This window comes from Magnolia sinica, chromosome 4 (genome assembly GCF_029962835.1).
Source record: "Magnolia sinica isolate HGM2019 chromosome 4, MsV1, whole genome shotgun sequence".
Taxonomy (NCBI): Eukaryota; Viridiplantae; Streptophyta; class Magnoliopsida; order Magnoliales; family Magnoliaceae; genus Magnolia; species Magnolia sinica.
In genome coordinates this window covers 112,878,661-112,898,547 of record NC_080576.1, presented here as the reverse complement: position 1 = coordinate 112,898,547, position 19,887 = coordinate 112,878,661, and the positions used below count along the sequence as shown (strand labels likewise).

Sequence of the window (19,887 nt, the reverse complement as noted above, 5' to 3'; positions counted from 1 at the left end):
TGGTGGCTATAGAAACTTTTCAAGCTCACTGTGATGCTTGTTAAAAGTGGATATTGCTCAAGTTAGGACTTTTTGGGCCCACAGCGAGCTAGCTGACGATGTGGATGGATCGGATCACCTCATTGCGGGCCTTAATCCAATGGTTTGGTAGAAAAGGAAGTGAACACGTTACAAACCACGAACCATGCAACATGACAACCACGACCCATATAATATGGCAACTACGACCCATGCAAACCATGACCCAAATGGGCCCACATTGATGTATGTGAATAATCCATGCCGCCCATCCTTTTTGTTGTGTCGTTTTAGGAGTATGGTTAAATATCAACCACGACCCTTTGTGAATGAAAACCACGATCTATTGTGCATGTAAACCACGACCCTTCGAATGGATCGTGGTTGTCATGTAGCAAAGGTTGAGGTTGTCATATTATATAGGTCGTGGTTGTCATGTAATATAGGTCGTAGTTGTCATGGGTCGTAGTTACCAAGTTATATGGGTCGTGGTTGTCATGTTATATGGGTTGTAATTGTCATGGGTCATAGTTGTCATGTTATATGGGTCGTGGTTGTCATGTTATATGGATCGTGGTTGTCATGGGTCATAGTTATCATGTTATATGGGTCGTGGTTGTCATGTTATGTGGGTCGTGGTTGATATAGGTCATAGTTGTCATGTTATATGGGTCGTAATTGTCATATTATATGGGTCGTGGTTGTCATTTTATATGTGTCGAGGTTGTTACTTGACGTGTACAGTTCAGGGTTATAACATAATAAGGATCGATGTTGTGATGTTATAAGGATCGTGGGTCATGTCGTGATTTGTAGGGCCCACTATAATGTTTATTTTCCATCCAATCTGTTCATAAGGTCACAAATACCTATATGAAGAGGAAAAACAAATTTCTAGTTGATCTAAAACTTCTATGACCCCCAAAAGGGTTTCGATGGTAGACGTTAGATCCCCCACTGCTTTTTGTAGTGTGGTCCACTTTATCTTTAGATCTATCTTATTTTTAGTCTCAAGCCTTAGGACGAGCTCGCCAAATGGATGGACGGTTTGGATATAACACATCCCTCATGATGGGACCCATAGAACTTGCTGATGTTAGTACAACAGCTATATAGCTTCCCTGTCCCGGATGGACGTGGAAATGGATTGGTTGGTGTACCACACGCTAACTATATAGTTGCTGTAGGTACGTTCGTGCGAGGAAACGGATTGGCTACTCCCCCTAACACCAGCCAATGGCTGACGGTTGGTGCTATGTGGGCCCCACCATGATGTATGTGTTTCATCCATGCCGTCCATCTATTTTTACAGATCATTTTACGGTATGAGTCGAAAAATGAGGTATATCCAAATCTCAAGTGGACCACATTACACAAAACAGTGTTGAATGAGGGTCGACCATTAAAAACATTCTAGGGGCTATAAAAGTTTTGGATCAAGCTGATCTTTGCTTTTTCTCTTCATTTGGGCCTGTATGACCTAATCAACAGATTGGATGTCCAATAAACAATATAGTGGGCCTTAGGAGGATTTTAATGGTGGTTATCCAATCACTATTATTTTCATGTGGTGTGGTCCACCTGAGATTTATATCCCTCTCATTTTTGGTATCAAGCTATAAAATGATATGTAAAAATGGATGAAACACATACATCATGGTAGGGCCCATGGAGCACCAGCCACGGAGCTGGTTGTAGGGGGAGTAGTCAATCCGTTTCTGTCGTGCGAAGACGAGAACTGACGCTCCTCAAGCTCCGAGTTGTACGAACGGTTACATGGGCCCCACAGTGATGTATTTATTATATCTACACCATTCATCTATTTTTAGAGATAATTTTAGAGCATTATCTAAAAAACGAATCATATCGAAAGATCATATGGACCACACCATAAATAGCAGCGGAGATAATGATTTTCACCGTTAAACAATTCGTAGGGCCCACCATAATGTTTATTTTCCATCCAATTTGTTCATAAGGTCACAAAGACCTGAATTAACAGGGAAAACAAATTTCATATTGATCCAAAACTTCTGTGACTCCAAAAAGGGTTTCAATGGTAGACGTCCAATTCCCCACTGCTTTTTGCAGTGTGGTCCACTTGATAGTTAGATCTGTCTTATTTTTCGTCTTAAGCCTTAAGACGAGCTGGACGAATGGATGGACGGTTTGGATATAACACATACCTCATGATCAGACCCACAAAACTTGCTGACATAAATACAACAGCTATATAGTTGGTGTAAGGTACACTACCCAATCCGCTTCCGATAGACGCGGATTAGATACAGGTTGAGTAGCAAGTCGACTACTGAAGTGACGTCACCAAGTTCTATGGGCCCCACTATGATGCATGCGTTGTATCTACACTGTCCATCCATTTTGAGATATCATTTTGGGGCATGAGCTAAAGAATGAGGCAGATAAAAAACTGTAGTGGACTCCACCACAGAAAACAGTGGGGAAAGTGATTCCCACCGTTGAAACTATCCTAAGGCCCAACATAATGTTTATTTGAAATCCAACCAGTTGAAAGTTAAAAAAGATATGAGAGAATAGAAAACATAGATATCAGCTTGATCTAAAACTTTTATAGCCTTTAGAAGTTTTTAATAGCTGGCGTCACTGTCCCCACTATTTTACGTGCTGGGGTCCACTAGAGCTTTGGATTTAACTCATTCTTTGGATATTGCCTTAAAATGATCTCTCCAAATGGATGGAAGGTGTGGATACAAAACATACATCATGGTGGGGCCCACAAAACTTGGTGACATCTTGCTAATCAACCCATCAGTGGTGTGTCTCGCTACTCAACCTGTCAGTAGCTAATCCGCGCCTGACGCGGATTGCGTCGTACCCCCGCCCATCCCTAGCTCCAAACGGGTAGTTCTGTGGGCTGGTCCACCGTGATGCAACTGTTTATCCAAGCCGTCCATCCTTTTTCTCAGAACATTTTAAGGCACAAGTATAAAAATTAGGTAGATCCAACGCTCAACTGGACCACACCAAATAATCAGCTCATAGGTCGTAGTTGTCATGTTATATGGGTCGTGGTTGTTATGTTATATGGGCCGTAATTATCATGAGTCGTGGTTGTCATGTTATATAGTTCGTGCCTGTCATAGTCGTGGTTGTCATGTTACATGGGTCGTGGTTGTAATGTAGTAAGGGTCGTAGTTGTCATGGGTCCTGGTTATCATGTTATATGGGTCCGCGTTGTCATGGGTTGTAATTATCATGTTATATGGGTCGTGGTTTTAATGTGATATAGGTCGCAGTTGTTACATTTTCACTTCCTTTCCTACCAAATGAAAGGGATAGCCATTGGTATCATAGCCTAAGGCCCACAATGGGGTGATTTGATCCATCCACCTTATTGGCCAACTCACCGTGGGCTCAAAAAGTCCTTACTTGGGCAATGTCTACTTCTAACAAACATCACAGTGAGCTTGAAAATTTTTAAGAGTGGGTGCCACAGTCACCATTATTTTCTATTATGTGGCCCTCATGAGCTCTGGCGGATAGTTATTTGGGTACTAGCCATAAAATGACACGGCAAAAAGGATGGGCGGCATATATTATTCACATACATCAATGTAGACCCCACTAGTTAGTCCTTGCCAAGGCCTATAAAATGAAGACTACAACTCGTATAGCATGACAACCACGACCCTTACCACATCACAACTACGACCCTTACCCGGGTTGTGGTTGTAATGTGGTAAGGGTCGTAGTTGTCATGGGTCGTGGTTCTCATGTTATATGGGTCGTGGTTCTCATATAACATGGGAACCCACGACCCATATAACATGATAATTACGACCCATCGCAACCATGACCCATATAACATGATAACCACGGGTTGTGATTGTCATGAGGTAAGGGTCATGGTTGTCATGCTATACGGGTCATAGTCTTCATTTTATGGGCTTTGGTGAGGACCAACTAGTGGGGCCTACATCTATGTATGTGAATAATCTATGCCACCCATCCTTTTTGTCGTGTTATTTTAGGGCTATGACCCAGATATCAGCCTGATCCAGAGCTCGTATGCGCTCAAATATCGACAGTAGGTGCCATTGTCTTTATTATTTTCTATTATGTGGCTCACACGAGCTTCAGATCAGGCTGATATTTGGAACCTAGACCTAAAATGACACGGCGAAAAGGATGGGCGGCATGGATTATTCACATACATCAATAGGGCCAACTAGTTAGTCCTTCCCAAAGCCTATAAAATGAAGACTACGACCTGTATAACATGAGAACCATGACCCATGACAACCACGACACTTTCCTCATGAAAACCATGACCCATATAACATGGCAACTACGACCCATATCTGGGTCGTGGTTGTAACGTGGTAAGGGTCGTGGTTATAATATAGTAAGGGTCATAGTTGTCATGGGTCGTGGTTCTCATGTTATATGGATTGTAGTTCTCATGTTATATGAGTCGTGGTTGTCATGGGGTCGTAGTTGTCATGGGTCGTAGTTATCATGTTATATGGGTCGTGGTTCTCATGTTATCTGGGTCGCGGTTGTTACATGTTCACTTCCTTTACTACCAAATGAAAGGATAGCCATTGGTACAATAGCCTAAGGCCAACAATGGGGAGATCCGTTCCGTCCACCTTGTCGGCCAGCTCGCCGTGGGCCTAAAAAGTCCTGACTTAGGCAATGTCCACTTCTAACAAACATTACAGTGAGCCTGGAAAGTTTCAACAGTGAGTTCCATTGTCACCATTATTTTCTATTATGTGACCCACACGAGCTCTAGATCAGGCTGATATTTGGGCCCTGGCCATAAAATGACATGGATTATACACATACATCAATGTGGCTCCCACGAGTTTAGTCCTTTCCCACATGCAAAAAAGGGTTCCGTACATATCACTTTCTTGGCATTAAATACAACGTAACTTCTTATTCCTTAGAAAACCGTATAAATACTGAAATAAGGACAAGGGCATTTTGGTCCAAGTAATTTTTGAAAGCTTGTCAGAAGGCGACTCTTAGGATATATGAAACGTCGTAGCTTTCTAGGTAATTTGTCTAAACTTTGAGGTCAGTACAATCAAAATCCCGCGTAAAATCTTCACGCAGCTCTCTCTCTCTCCCTCCCTCTCTGTTTCTTTTCTTATTATTATTATTATTATTATTACTATTATTATTATTTTTCTTTGGCTTGATACCAAAAAGGGAATGATTCAACACTAAGACACTCAAATGGGGGCACAGCATATGAATGAGTTAGAATCCCTTGATATACATGGATACACCACCATCAGATCGCCGCATGTGGATGGGAATATTACATTTTCCTAAAGGAGTTGGTATTTTTTTTAAATTATATAATAAATGTCCACAAATTTGATAAAAGATAATAAAATAAGAGTAATTTATTTTTATCATCATCATAAGCACATCCCAATTAATTAGAGTTGGGCCAATGAATCATGTTCAGCCATTCCACCGTCAATAATTAGAGTTGGGCCAATGAATCATGTTCAGCCATTCCACCGTCAAAAGGCCACACCTCTAAGTAGATCATAGGTCATCAATTATTATTAATATTATTATTTTTACTACCTTTATGCAAGTTCTTTTAAGCTTTTGTCTTGTCCTTTTAGAGCATGTTTGGCATTTTGTATGTGGTGAGGCCCGGGCCATTCCTAATCCGCTCCCTGATGACGCGGGAGAGATGGGTCCACCGTTCTTGGAAACACCTCAGATAAGAATCCAAGGTTACGGAAGCAAATATTCTCACATTTTTAAATGAGGTATCACTAGGCTACCTCCAGCTTGGGAATTGGGACGCGGACGCCAGAGAAAACAGCTAACGTGTGTAAAATTTAAGCCGTCCATCACTTACACTTTTCAACACAGGTGGGGCACTAAAAGTTTTCTAGCTAAATCACTCAAGTGGAGCACACCATATGAATGAATTGGAGAGTCCGTCCTGCACAAAACTAACGGTGATGCTTGCATATTCCAACTATTTTCATGTGTTGTGGCTTATCTTAATTTTAGACTATTATGATTTTTGGTTCAATGGTTAAATTGATGAAACATAGCTGATAGACACCTTATCTAGCACGGGTTACCTAGTACCTCTGTTTTAATCCTTTTCGTGCTAATACCATATCAAAGCCGTCCACTAGGTTAGCACAATAATTAGGATTTTCTTATACAAAATTCAGCCACATTTACTTGTTTACACCTGACTTGTTATAGACAAAATTGACAAGCATGATGTCATGCTAGAGAGATTAAAAAAATGTACTTGCGAGCATAAAGGGAAGATTGTGAGGATCCAACGCCTCTCTTATGCATACGTGTGTGGCACTAGCACTAGGAAGACTAAGATATTCGGGAATGTACTCATGATACATATAATAAAAAACCTAGAGATGTTCATTTTCCCCTGACATATATCTAGAAATTGTCATTCTCCTACAACACATGATAAGCAAACACAAGAGAAGCATACACAATATTTTTTTACGACATGTTTAACGCCAAAGTAACACCCAAAGACACATAGCTAAATATAGTTGACCATGCACCTCCAAAGATCAAGAAACAAAATGTTAAGAGAATGAAATCATCTGGAATAAAAAGTACTCTTATATTTGCGTAGCTGGCTATGTCTCAATAAAAGAAATGTATCTGGTCAAAAGCAACACATAATGAAGCGATTTGAGCCCTCACAATTCCTAATTTAAATCAATCAACTATTTTCAACTCAATGCTACCTATCGATCTTTCGTCTCTTGTGAATACTTATCTTAAGCATAACCCAATTTGTCTAGCGCATTGCTTCAATTTAGTTTTATATAAATATCCACTACCCTAGTTTAGTTTTAGATAAATATCCACGACCCCTCCTTGCATTCCTGATTCCTCGAGCACATTCCGCTTACCAAAAGCTATGACCATCTCACAACAGCTTAAGTCTTGGAGATCGTCCAGTCCACAGCTGTCTCATTTGCTCAAACCGCTGTCAATAACTTATTCTACTTTACTAATTACTTTCATACATTGATTGTACTGAATCTTCATTCATTTGGCTTTAAGTTATTTTGTGGACAAACATGATTAAACTATCATAATTGTGAAAAAGTTCTTATATTCAATATAAAAGGAATCCATTTGAAGGATTAACCCTCCCTTTCATAAATCATTTGATCATTTTTTTGCCAATAGGTGGTTAAGTAATCCGGCCAATCTTTATATGTAGGTTTACTCTCAATTCACTTATTTCAATGCCTAAAGTCACAAGGTGTTCAATTCAATTTGAGTTGAACATAACTGTCACGTGCTTAACACATTGAAGACAGACTACCCTAGGCTAATGCTAATAAAGTTTAACTAGATGAATGAACAATCAAACCCTATTCCTAAATCCTAACCCTAGAAGCCTATATCCTAAGAACCCTAGTCATAAACCTTAAACTCATCTCATTCAACCCAGCCAACCTAGTTAACCCGGTCAACCTCATCATAAACTCTAAAAACCTAAAACCTTAAAGCATTGAGTCAACTCGGCGAGTCAACTCACTTGTTCAACTCACCCAGTCATTTTACCCAACCCCATAACCTAGTCAACTACCTAGTTAAGCCCCAAACCAAGCTTGAATTCAAGACCAAAGCTACGCTCAATTGGAGAAATGACTGAAACTTCAAAGCAATAACTCTCACAGTAGAGCCTTCATACACTTGGAGGATATTGCCTACTAAAGTAGGGAGTCGATATGAGCACTGATGGCAACTTGACTGTTGTCGGCCACGTGGCACTCCTCCTCTTTAGGACAGCGTCCCTCAAGCATGTAAAACTCATATTTTTCAAACCCTAAGTATACGATTGAAGTACATTTACTCCGATGCCTATCTCCTTACCTAAAATTATGCTTTTACTGCCTCATCCAACGCATAAGATGATGTCATGTGGTAATATCTAATTCTAGCTCTTCAACCACTTTTGCCCCGAGGATCACCAGAAATTACCAAAAAACTGAGTTGTGAGACTATAATAGCTCCCTCCCATTCTTATTTCAAGGCATCTAGTGAAAGTAAAGCATCCCTTCTCACCTAGAGGTCCCTTAGTTATCCCTCCACCGAGGAGAGTGAGAGTGAAAGAAAGCCTAACCCTGGTCTAGCCTAACCTAGCTAGAGTCTAAGCCTCCTGAGCTACCTAAAATCAAATATAAGCCACTCAATATAACATTGCAACACTACCATTTATTTAATCGTTCAAGCTTCTATTAGTTTCATCAAATTCAACCATTAGCATCGTGCAACATTCATTCTCTTTTTAATCCCCTGCTCCTAATATACATCAGCATCATAGTGGATTTTCATTATTTTCACACATTTGTCTGGCGGGCGTATGCTCTAAGTCTTGCCGATAAATCGGATCTTGCTCATTAGAAATCTTGGCCAGTTAGCAGTCGTTTTAGCATATACATTGCATTCCATCATTTTCTCATATCTGACTGGCGGGCGTATATTCTGAGACTTACTGATATAATCGCAGTAAGTCCACCAGAAACCTTAGTTGGTTGGCCGTCGTTTTGTAATAAGCATCTCATACATATATCATGCACTTGATCATTTTGAACGTATGCTCTACATCTTGTCAATATAGTCAGAACTTGCCAATTAAAAATTCATATTGATCAAACACCACTATTATTGCATCGCATTACATTTCTTGCACGCGAGAATTAGCCTTATCTTTCAGAAATTAGTTAGATCTTATTAAGTAAAGACCATACATCCGTACGAGTGGAGCCGGTGCCTAACACTTTCTCTCTCTGTAACCGCGGTTTCTTACTTAGAATCTCTGGAACGTAACCTCATGAGTCATTTTAGGGTTAAGAATATTTAAGTTTTCAATGTTAAGCGTTTCTACGTGCTCTAACCGACCGTAAAATCGTAATAATTGATTAATTGCGACTCTTATTAAATATTACACTCTTTTTACATCTTTAATGAAAGTACTTGAGTGAGGCAACCAATGGAAAGAAGAGATTACCCCCCCCCCCCAACTCCTCTTTTTACATCTTTAATGAAAGTACTTGAATGAGGCAACCAATGGAAAGAAGAGAGTATATCTTTTATACCCTCCCCCCTCCACACACACACACACACACACATATATATATATATATAAACAAAAACAGACCATTTGTTGTATGCACATACATCTCCATTTTTTTTTTCCTTCCAATGGTTAAGATCGTTTGGCTCTCTTAAATTTTGGCATTTGGGCCATCCATGCCATGGCTCACTAGAACAACATTGTGAGTGCCACATTCACCATAAAGAGGGGCCACATCTTTCCTACATGCCTCTCCTTATATGGATTCCGTGGAGGCCGACGCTCCGTGGGACCGCAAATGTCTGTTTGACATCCACCCCGTCCATTAGTTTCTCCGTCTCATCTCAGGACATGAGCCTAAAGAGGATAAGGCACGTCCAAAACTCAAAACTCTTCCATCCAAAATGTTTATAATGTTATTTCCACCGAGGTGAACGGAAGTTAAAAATTTCATCCAGATCCAATACTTCCGTGCAAGGTTTCAATGATGGGTGTTCAATCCCCACTGACTGGCGTGGCCCGGCCACTTGAGTTTTGTATCTTCCTAATTTTCGTGCTCATTCTCTAATATGAGCTTGAGAAGCTGATCAACGGAGTCGATGTCGTATGGACAACACGGTGGGCCCCACAGTCCTTCCACTGGGTTACAGGAAAGTGGCATCTCGTGAGGAAGGAGCTGCACGGAATCTTGCATGAGCCACGGGACCCGTACAACGGACATTTGCTACCTGCACATGCATTCCTCTCCACTGTCACCTTTACATGCAGCACATGTGCCAGCCTGGAAGCACGTGGAACATATAAGATAGCGGCGTATGAAATGTATGCAACACAAGTGTGTAGTGGGTAAGTTGAATGTGGACCATCCAAATATTAATTTAAATGAACTACTCTTTTGCAGCGGTGGACCATCCTGATTTTATTTTATTTTAATTTTTGGGTAGGGTCCTCTTCACGATGGCAGCCACTTGTTACAGCTCAGGCGACAACTCGGATACCCCACGCACCCTTCAAGTTGGCACATGTGTTGACTGTGAAGGTAAACGCAGGGCTAGCGAATCCCACGACGCAGAATCATAGATGGATGTGGTTAGGAGCCTAATCACATAACCATGGTTAAAGAACTTGGTGACTCGACCGACTCACGTGGCCCTGAGTTGAGTCATGACTCGCCTAGGTCAGGGCTGAATCGGCAAGCTCCCTTGTGGGGATCATGGCGTGGAGGAATTTTGGGAATATAGAAATGTCAGGCGATCAGATAATCTGGGACGTTCATCAAACGGGCTAGTTGGTTCTCTGGATCCGGTCCAGTTGGGAAAATGATAGAAGGGAGTGTTTTTAAATATTAATTAATTTGACCGCATAACAATAGCTTTCATACTGAGAGAAGAATATTTACATTGACTGCATTCCCATGCCACCCTGGATGTGTGTTTGTATGAGAAATGCTCAAACACAACTAGTTACAGGTGCAACTACTTGTGTGTGAAGCCTACCATGGTATTTGTATAACATCCAACCTGCCTGGCAAGGTAGTTCCAACCTAAAAATGAGGTGCCTCAAAATCAGGTTGACCCAACTATCAAGTGAACCACACCCACACCATAGAAGACAATAAACAACCACTCAAAAACCTTGACATTTATATGGTCCCAAAATCCTCCACATTCATATGAGCACTTTGGCCATTTCATTTACATTGAGTTGCATCACTGCAATTTAGTGCAATTGAGCATCCAAACAAACTTTTGAAAATTCAAGAAGTTTGTAAGCAACTGCATGCAAGATTTAACTAATGTTAGCCAAAGAAGGCAGAGACATTCTTTCTACTCTTTTAGGCTGACTGTAGATGCACCAAAATATCATGATATTTGATGCAACCAAACACACCCTTGATTACAAAATAGCATCGGATGCGATGATTATCACATTGTGTACATGGGTAATTATGATACCTATTCTACAACTGATACGAATATAGAAAAGTAATACCAGGAGTCTCACCATTCTCTTCCAATGTCCGTTTCTCTTCTACCTGCTACCACATTTCAGTGAAGAAGGTGACTACAAAATGGAAGATCGGGCCGCTTGATGTTGCCGTGCCAATTGGTTGTTTCGGAACATAGATGTGGGGACCAATTATGAGAAAGATGATCATGTCATGGGTCGACAAGCATTTGAACCTTCGAACAGGAGAATGATGTGGGATGAGGGGCTCTTTGACTTTCATGGAGGGTAAGGATTAGGGGGTGGCCCACTTGCTTCCCTTCGCCAATCGGAAGTTTCTGATCACAGACTTACAGGGCCCCAATTACAAGATAGCTAATCACATTTTCAGTGTTGAATCAGGAAGCACTAGGCCCTCCCAACGTGCGAAAGAGGCTTCCTAATTGCTATCACATGTCAGTGACATGGGTGATTAACAATGGAAGATAGCCATTCGATGGTGGCCTTTTCGGCATTGGTTTTGCAAGTGGAGGCCACCAATGACCATTGCTAGGGGGCCCATTTACGGGACAGCGAATGGCAACATGAATCAGCTAAAACTGGAGAGTGAATGGTGGATTTGGGACTTTTGGACTCTGCTCCCACATTTTCACTGCCATCGTGAATACAAATGGAATACACTCATTGTGGGGTGGCCCGCTCTCTGTTGATTCCTCTGATGACTGATGAGTGAAGCCCAGTTACGCAGCAGCTGATCAGCAAGCACTAGACCCTCCCAAAAGGAGAAAGAGGTGGATATGATACATGACTCGGAGGAGCTTCTCTTTGAGAACTTGTGGGAATCTTCATTCCATCATCTTTTCTTGATGTGGGTTGTCGGTAAGCTTTCCCATTGAGTGCGCCACGCACCTCAGGGAGATTGGAAGGCTGTCTACAATGCAGGACTGCAATAGAAATGGAGAAGGCTTGAAGTGAAGAGATGGACCTATCGAAATTGACGGTGTATAGCCCTTCCCTGAAAGCTGCCAAGCTCCAAACATGCTTATTTTCTTTAGTTCCACCCTGCTATGAAATCAAAACAAGTTAAGCGAAAAAACATAATCTTAACGCACTCTCGATGGCTAGCTTAGTACAAGAAAATGTAATATTTTCATTTAAGGGCATGTTTGGATGACCATGGTTCCCAAAACCAACACAACACAAGGACAAAAAGGCCCCCATTTGTTTGAAAAGCCAACAGAAATCATGAATTGTTGATTTGCCAAACACTTCAAAATTACCTGAATGAATAGATCGACTTGATGACTGTCTCCTGAGACACAATGATCTGGTGACAGATTTAAGCCTTTACGATGTTGATCCTGGACAGAGAGAATCTTCAGCGGACAGCCCACATCCCAACCTCCACAATCACATGACCCACCAGACTTCCATCGATCGATCAAGCCCGAAGGGACTCCAGTAGCAGGCATGCCATGAACACCACTGGGGAGTACAATTTCAATGCTAGAAAGATTTTGGCTTTCTAAATACATTCCAATCTGTGAATTTTCTTGTGATGAACACTTGGGCAGCCGACAATCTGATAAATCTCTGCAATCACCTCCCTTCAGTCCATCACCATTGAATCCTACCATCTTCTCTTTTGGGACCTTAACAACAATGGCTACGAGTTCACAGTCCAGTGGACTATCTGAAGTTCCATGGCCCACCTGTTCTAGTCCGAAGCCGGATAGAACAGATTCTATCACCATGTAATTTGGGCATTGAGAATACGAAACCTTCATTCGACCGGCAACGTTAGAAATATACTGTTGTTTTCCTATACTGCGTTGATTCGTCCATCCTCCGTTTTTCTTCTTAACTTCATGAACAGAGTAAAATGTGTAAATCCATTCGAAATCATCTGTCCCAGAGATGCATACCTTCGTCATTGTCGCTGCTAGAATATCACAGCTATCAAATGTGAATGTATATAAAGGCGGCCCATTCTTGCAAGAGACTTGCAGAAGTGCGTGCGTCAATGGTGATTTCCGCTTCTGATCTTGATGCAAATCATGGGATTTGGGAAGAACCCAAGTGGCAGAATTTGAGTTTCTCTCGCTGGGTTGGCTTGCCTGAGATCTTAAACTTGCACTGGATTGCTTGCAAGCAGTTTCTACTGATGCGGACACCTTGTGTGAGAAAGGCTTTTGGGTATCCAAACTAAGGTGTTCGAATGTCATGGGCTTTAGTAGCGGGTCTAGTATCCTTCTCAATGGGCTAGATTTAGATCGGCCGCTGGAATTCCGTTTATCTTCTCTGCATGAATTGTCCAACTGGATAGAAGCATTAGCCTTAAAAAAATTTGAATTCTTCAAACTGGCAATTAGCCGACGAGGAGAAGGCGATGGATCTCTTCTATTTGCGTTGGCTGCTTTTGCTTCTTTCAGACCGGAGAGCTTCACAGGCTTCAAAGCATAACGGTTCTGTTCTTCGTATTTACCTTGGGATCGAATGGTTGGTGTTTCGCCTGGATTTCGGAGTGAGCCACATCGGTGCAACGGAAATTTCATGGGACGGGCACTGTCAAGACTACCATATTCAATACCTAATGATTCGCTGATTTGGGAATTGCAAGGGAGTGGGCACGAGTACGGAACGCCAGGAAATGGAATGGTGAGATGAAAATCAGAGCTTTCTGAAAAGATCTTGCAATCCCCAGCCTCAATGGCTGTATTGAGGATGCCACCACACAGTTCATCAGGAGGCCGGAAACCCAATTCATGGAATTGCTGGGTTTTCATCTTTTCTTTTGAACAGAAAGCAGCCTCATTGCCCTTCGAATCCGACGATGAATTTCTTGTTTCTGGCAGACGGCGCGTCTTCCGCCAAACAACCTCTGAAACAGCATTCTGCTTAGAGTTCTTTTCATCCAATGCGCCAGAATCGCGGTCGCAATCTCCCATCGACGAACTCATAAGGTCCTTCAAAGAAATTGATTGTTTTTTCATTCGAAGAAGAGAGCTCGTGTTGGATTTACTTCTACTGGATAAAACAGACGATCCAATAGCCGAGAATGACGATGAGCATGTATCACTATCAGACGGCGAATTCACCTCACTCCAGCACGACGCCCTTTCTTGCTCGTACTTCCATCTTTCAAGACGACCCCAATCGAGAACTCCAACATTCAAAGCCTTCCTTTCAACGCCGACTCCTCTCTCCGCACATTGGAGATAACATGGCAAATCCGACATATACTTCACGAGCTCGTCGGCCCCAGATCGTCGCTTCTGGTAATTCGTGGAAGATCGAAATCGAACCGACAATCTGTCATTTGAATTCTGCACAACACTACCCGTCTCACGAACTTCATAGCTCTTTAGTTTCGCTGATTCTGAGGATTGTTTGGATGAACTTCTATTGATTTCATCGCAGATTCCCATTTGGGTACTTGCCGTCCCTACCGCATTATCGGATCGTACATTGGATTGCGTGATTTTAAGCAGCTAAACAGGTTAACGAGATCGATTTGGGGCCATTTGATGCGTAAAACTGAAATGGACCATTTCAGGCCAGCTCATGTGGACTGTGACCCTTGTCTTCTTCATTGTCTACGAATGTAGGAGAGGCTTGTCGGATTACGATAGGATTCGAATCTGGATGCAAGAGACAAATTCAAGAGATGTGATTTCTTTGGATTTGGAGATTGGTCGCTTTCATCAATGGACGCAGTCATGATAGAGAGACAGACTTGCCCCGAATTCATGGAAATTGAGTATGGATGCACAAGTGAATTAGGGGCGCGGTTTGGGTACTACCTTCACCAGTACCGAGACGGCGGTGAGGTGATCTGTGGGGCCTACCTTCATGTATATGTTTCATGTATCTTGAAATATCAAATTGAAGGCTCAATTCGACTACGCCACAGGAAGCAGTAGCCATTGAAAAGCTTACCATTGAAAAATCCTTGGGGATCAAGCTCGTATGTATGTTCTCTCTTCACCTGGGTACACGTGACCTCGTGAGTAAGTTGGATGGCAAATAAATATTACGGTGGGCCTGATGAAATTTTCAACTATAGGAATTCATTCCCCACAGCTGCTCCACCTGGTGTGGTCCACTCGAGCCTGTAAAAATGAATGTGTTGAGTAGCTAAAATATATATATATATATATAGGAAAAGGTACTATGCCTTCGACCTCACCATAAGCTCCCGTGAGGTCGAGCTGTGTGGGTCCCACCGTGATGCGTTTCGAACATCTACCCCATCAGTCAGATGCACCATTCCATCATGGGCCTAGGACTCAAAAATCAGGTAATTCGTGACTTGTGTGGGCCACACCACATACAGAAGTGGAGAGGGGCCATGTACCATTAAAACATTCATAATCACTTTTGGGCCCATCGAGATGTGGTTTGCAAATCCGAACCCATCCATTATGTGTGTCCCACATAATGGATGAGGTTGGATTTGCAAACCACATCTCGGTGGGCCCCAACAAGTGCTTTTATATGTTTTAACGGTGTCTTCACATGATTTTAGATGGTATGGCCAACTTGAGTTCCGTATACAGCTGATTTTTGGGATATCCCATAATTTAAAGGGGACCCATCAAATGCATGGTGTTGATGGTCGACACGCATCACGGTGGGGCCTACACCGCTTGACCTCACGGGAGCTTATAGTGAGGTCGAGCGCATAGTACCTTTTCCCATATATATATATATATATATATATATATATATATCACGGTGAACCCACAAAGCCTCTGATAAGATGGATTGTCTGTAGTTAGGTCTGGTGGGGTAGTACCCATTTTGGACCTGTGAATTGTACAGAGAACAGTTGCAACCCAAACCGTGATGTGAGTGAGACCCAATAATGGGCCCACAAAGCCTCTGATAGGACTGACTACCTCTAGCTAGGTCCAGGTGGGGGTAGTACCTATTTTGTGCTGGGATTTGGTCTACGGAATCACACAGATATGAATCTAGGATAGCAATCCAAGAGTACAAAGCAATCATAAAAGAATACAAAGATTTAACGTGAAAAACTTTTTTGGAAAAAAATTACGGCAGAAAGTTATAGATTTTCGCCATGAAAATAGAAATTACAAAGAGAGAGCACTTACCAAATTCGAACAACCTCGAATCTTACATTTGTTATATCCTTTGATAACCTTAGAACCCTTTTAAAAACCCTTAGAATATCTTTAAGAAGCCTTAAAATGGCCCTAGGGACTCCTATTTATATATGGGGAAACCCATTTACGCACATTTATAGAAACCGCTTCAAATTTACGCAGTCCGCGCAGAATCCACGCACCATCTGCGTAACCTTCGACTAGTCGAGTCAGGGCTTCGACTAGTCGAGCCTATCCCTCGACTAGTCGAGTGTCCCAGAAATCCCAAATACCATGTTGCTGGACTTCGAGTCGAACGAGCTTCAACCAGTCGAAGAGACTTTCGACTAGTTAAGCCAGTCCCTCGACTGGTCGAGCAACGTGGAAGACATATTTAAGACATCCGTTTTTAACAACATTTTGGACCGTGAATTTTACAGAGAATGGTTGTGACCCAAACCATGATGTGGGTGAGACCATGAAATGTACAGAGAAAGGTTGCTGGGCCAACAGTAAGGTTCCACTTCAATGTATGCATGGTATATCCATGCTGTTTATATATTTTTAAAGCTTATTTTAGCACATGGTCCCACGGCTGAATTAGATTCAAATTTTAAGTAAAATCACACCACATAAAATAATAATTTTTATTATCAAAAATCTTTTATGAGACAAATATGTTTTATATTATTTCCTTTCATCCATATTTGTACCAGATACAATAAGTTAGATATTCAATAAATATATTAGGGTGGATACTGGGAAGTTTTTAATGATAAGCATTCAATGACTACCGTCTCTGTCATAAAGTCCAACTGAAATTTGTATTGCTTCCTTTTCAAGACTATTTATTAAAATAAACTGTAAAAGTGAATGGACGGCGTAGATATACAGTGAACACACAACTTATGCTCAAGCGTACAATCCCCTTAATGTATATGTTCTATATCCACGCTGTGCATCTGTTTCGGCTCATTTTAGGATGTGGGATTCAGATCTCAGGTGGACTAGGAAATATTGGTGATTGAACGCGTACGGTGAAAATTTCCTAAGGTTTACAGTAATTTTTATTTGCCATCCATCATGGTGAAAATTTCCTAAGGTTCATAGTAATTTTTATTTGCCATTCATCATGTGTTGATAAGGGTCTCACGGATTAGGACAAAGGGAAATCACGAAAAGCAGCTTGATCCAAACTTTTGTGGCCTCAAGAAGCTTTTAATGGTTGGAATTCAATCGTACTATATAGTCCACTTGAGATTTGTATTAAAGATCATGAGCTAAAATAAACTGAAAAATGGATGGACAGTGTAGATATACAACACATGCATCAAGGTGGGCCCCACAGTCAGGGTCGCACCCACCTGGCTGGATCAGGGTGGCAGCTAATCCCCCTTCGTAAATACCGAACCCATATATCTAAAATCTACTCTATCTAGTTTTATCTTCGATTCTAAGAACTGATAAAAATAATCAAGATCCACGACTAAGATGGGCAAACCATAGGGAAATAATGGAGATGGGATGTCAGCCTTAGGTTTGTTTGTGGGACACCACGGTGCTTCTTAGATTTCATCAAATCTATCCTACTTGGGAGCTTGTATTTGGAATCCCTTGATTTGAAATCTTCCTATTGTGTTTGGCACCTGGATTGGAAATCAACTTTAATCCAAAAATAACTATGTATGGTATATTTACATGGACTTGAATTTAATTACTAAATCAATTTTAATATATCTAATTAGTTAGGTATATAATATTTGACATAATGGTTGTAATAAGCCCGCTGAAATATATGCTTTGTCTGAAAATGATGAAATTCCAAGTCTTCAGTAGGCCACGAGCACAAGATCATGTCGAGTGACTAACCAACAATTTTTAACCATTGATTTATATGGACAATGTTTGAACGGTGTTAATCATATATTAAAATAATTATAGTGATATAATTGACATTATAATTATTTTGGGATAACAATAGAATAATAGTATGGTGACACATGTTATATATGCAACTCTTGGAAGGATTTTAGATGTAATCCAAGATCTCATTATAGATTTCAAACCCCACTATCAGAGGATTTGAAACCCCAGGTAAATTTATGGTGCCAAACAAACAGGGTAGTTGAAATCTCCTCAAATCCACTCAAACCTATAGTGCCAAACGACCCCTTGATCATGTGTGATTCACCAGTATTAAGTGAAAATTCCAAATCATCTTAATCTAAATATTAGGTGGGCCATGAACTTAAAAGCTCCTACAGCAATTTTACATTGTTTCTATTAATGTGGGCATAGAGAGGGACGTGAAGGTCCTCCCTGGCGGAGTGGCAGTCCTCCCTCTCTCTTTACTGCTCACTTTTGTTTTTGTCATAACCTCTGCTCCCTATGTTGTGTGGCAAATTTGCAGACAACCGAACGACCATCTCAACCAGTTCTGACTGGCCGAGAACGATCCTCTACTGTTTGATCTCCAAGAGATCTCATCCATTATTGTGTCTAATTTGATGGACGGATTGAATTGCACACTAGCAGACAACCGTACGACCATCTCAACCAGTTTTGACTGGCTGAGAATGAATATGATTTTTTTGACCGTTTGTCTGACAATGTTTCATATACATACCTTCCTTGTCATTAGCCGACACTTTATTGAGTCATTTCATCAAACACTTGGTTAGCAACATCAATATCAAAGTAACTGGGTCACCGATCCCAGTTCGAATCGAGTTGGGGTTCGATCAGAGTGAAGTCAAGCTCAGGCAAGCTCAAACTCACTTTGAAAATTTTTTCCACCTCAAAAAATGAGCTCAACTCGGCTCGAACTTAGTTTTGAATGAGCCAAGGGAGCTAATCGAGCTAACTCAGTTCATGTACAGCCCTACTGTGAATAAGTTAGATGGTAAATAAATATCACAGTGGGCCTCATGAAGTTTTCAACTATCAGAATTCAATCCGTATGGCTGCTTCACCAAGTGTGGTCCACTTGAGCTTGTAAAAATGAATGTGCTGAGTAGATAAAATATACATATTACAGTGGGCCCGCAAAGCCTCGGATAAGATCGACCGACTGTAGCTAGGTCTGGTGGGGTAGTACCCATTTTAGACCTGCGAATTACACAGAGAATGGTTGCAACCCAAACCACGATGTGGGTGAGACCCAGCAGAGTGCCCACAAAGCCTCTGATAGGACCGACTGTCTCTAGATAGGTCCCACCTCGATGTATGCACCGTGTATCCATGCTGTTTATTTTAAAGCTTATTTTAGCCCATGGTCCCACAGCTGAATTAGATTTAAATTTTAAGTAAAACCACACCGCATAAAATAATAATTTTTATTATTAAAAATCTTTTATGAGCCGAATACGTTTTATATTATTTCCTTTCATCCATATTTGTACGACCTTATCCATAAGTTAGATGCTTAATAAATATTACGATGCATATTAAGAAGTTTTTAATGATAAGCATTTAATGCATACCGTCTCTGTCATATTGTCGTATGGTCCTCCTGAAATTTGTATTACTTCATTTTTAGGACTATATATTAAAATAAACTGTAAAAGTGAATGGACGGCGTAGATATACAGTGAACACACAACCTATGCTCACCAGTAATATCCCCTTTATGTATATGTTCTATATCCACGCCGTACATCTGTTTTCCGGCTTATTTTAGGATGTGGGATCCAGATCTCATGTGGACCA

The 19,887-nt window shown here is 41.2% G+C and overlaps 1 protein-coding gene across 2 annotated transcripts; it reads right to left on the bottom strand.

The window, feature by feature from the left end:
* Positions 1-10,739: 10,739 nt before the first annotated feature.
* LOC131243891 (uncharacterized) lies at positions 10,740-14,728 on the bottom strand. 2 transcript variants are annotated; one of them, XM_058243508.1, is made up of 2 exons: positions 12,352-14,728; positions 10,740-12,136 (listed from the first exon to the last, which is right to left on the bottom strand). In XM_058243508.1, the coding sequence occupies exons 1-2, from the start codon at positions 14,497-14,499 to the stop codon at positions 11,837-11,839; spliced, it is 2,448 nt and encodes an 815-aa protein (XP_058099491.1). In that variant the 5' UTR covers positions 14,500-14,728; the 3' UTR covers positions 10,740-11,836. The 2 variants fall into 2 exon arrangements, with proteins under 2 accessions (XP_058099491.1, XP_058099492.1); XM_058243509.1 differs by having other exon boundaries at positions 10,740-12,133; positions 12,352-14,726.
* Between the last annotated feature and the right edge of the window lie 5,159 nt (positions 14,729-19,887).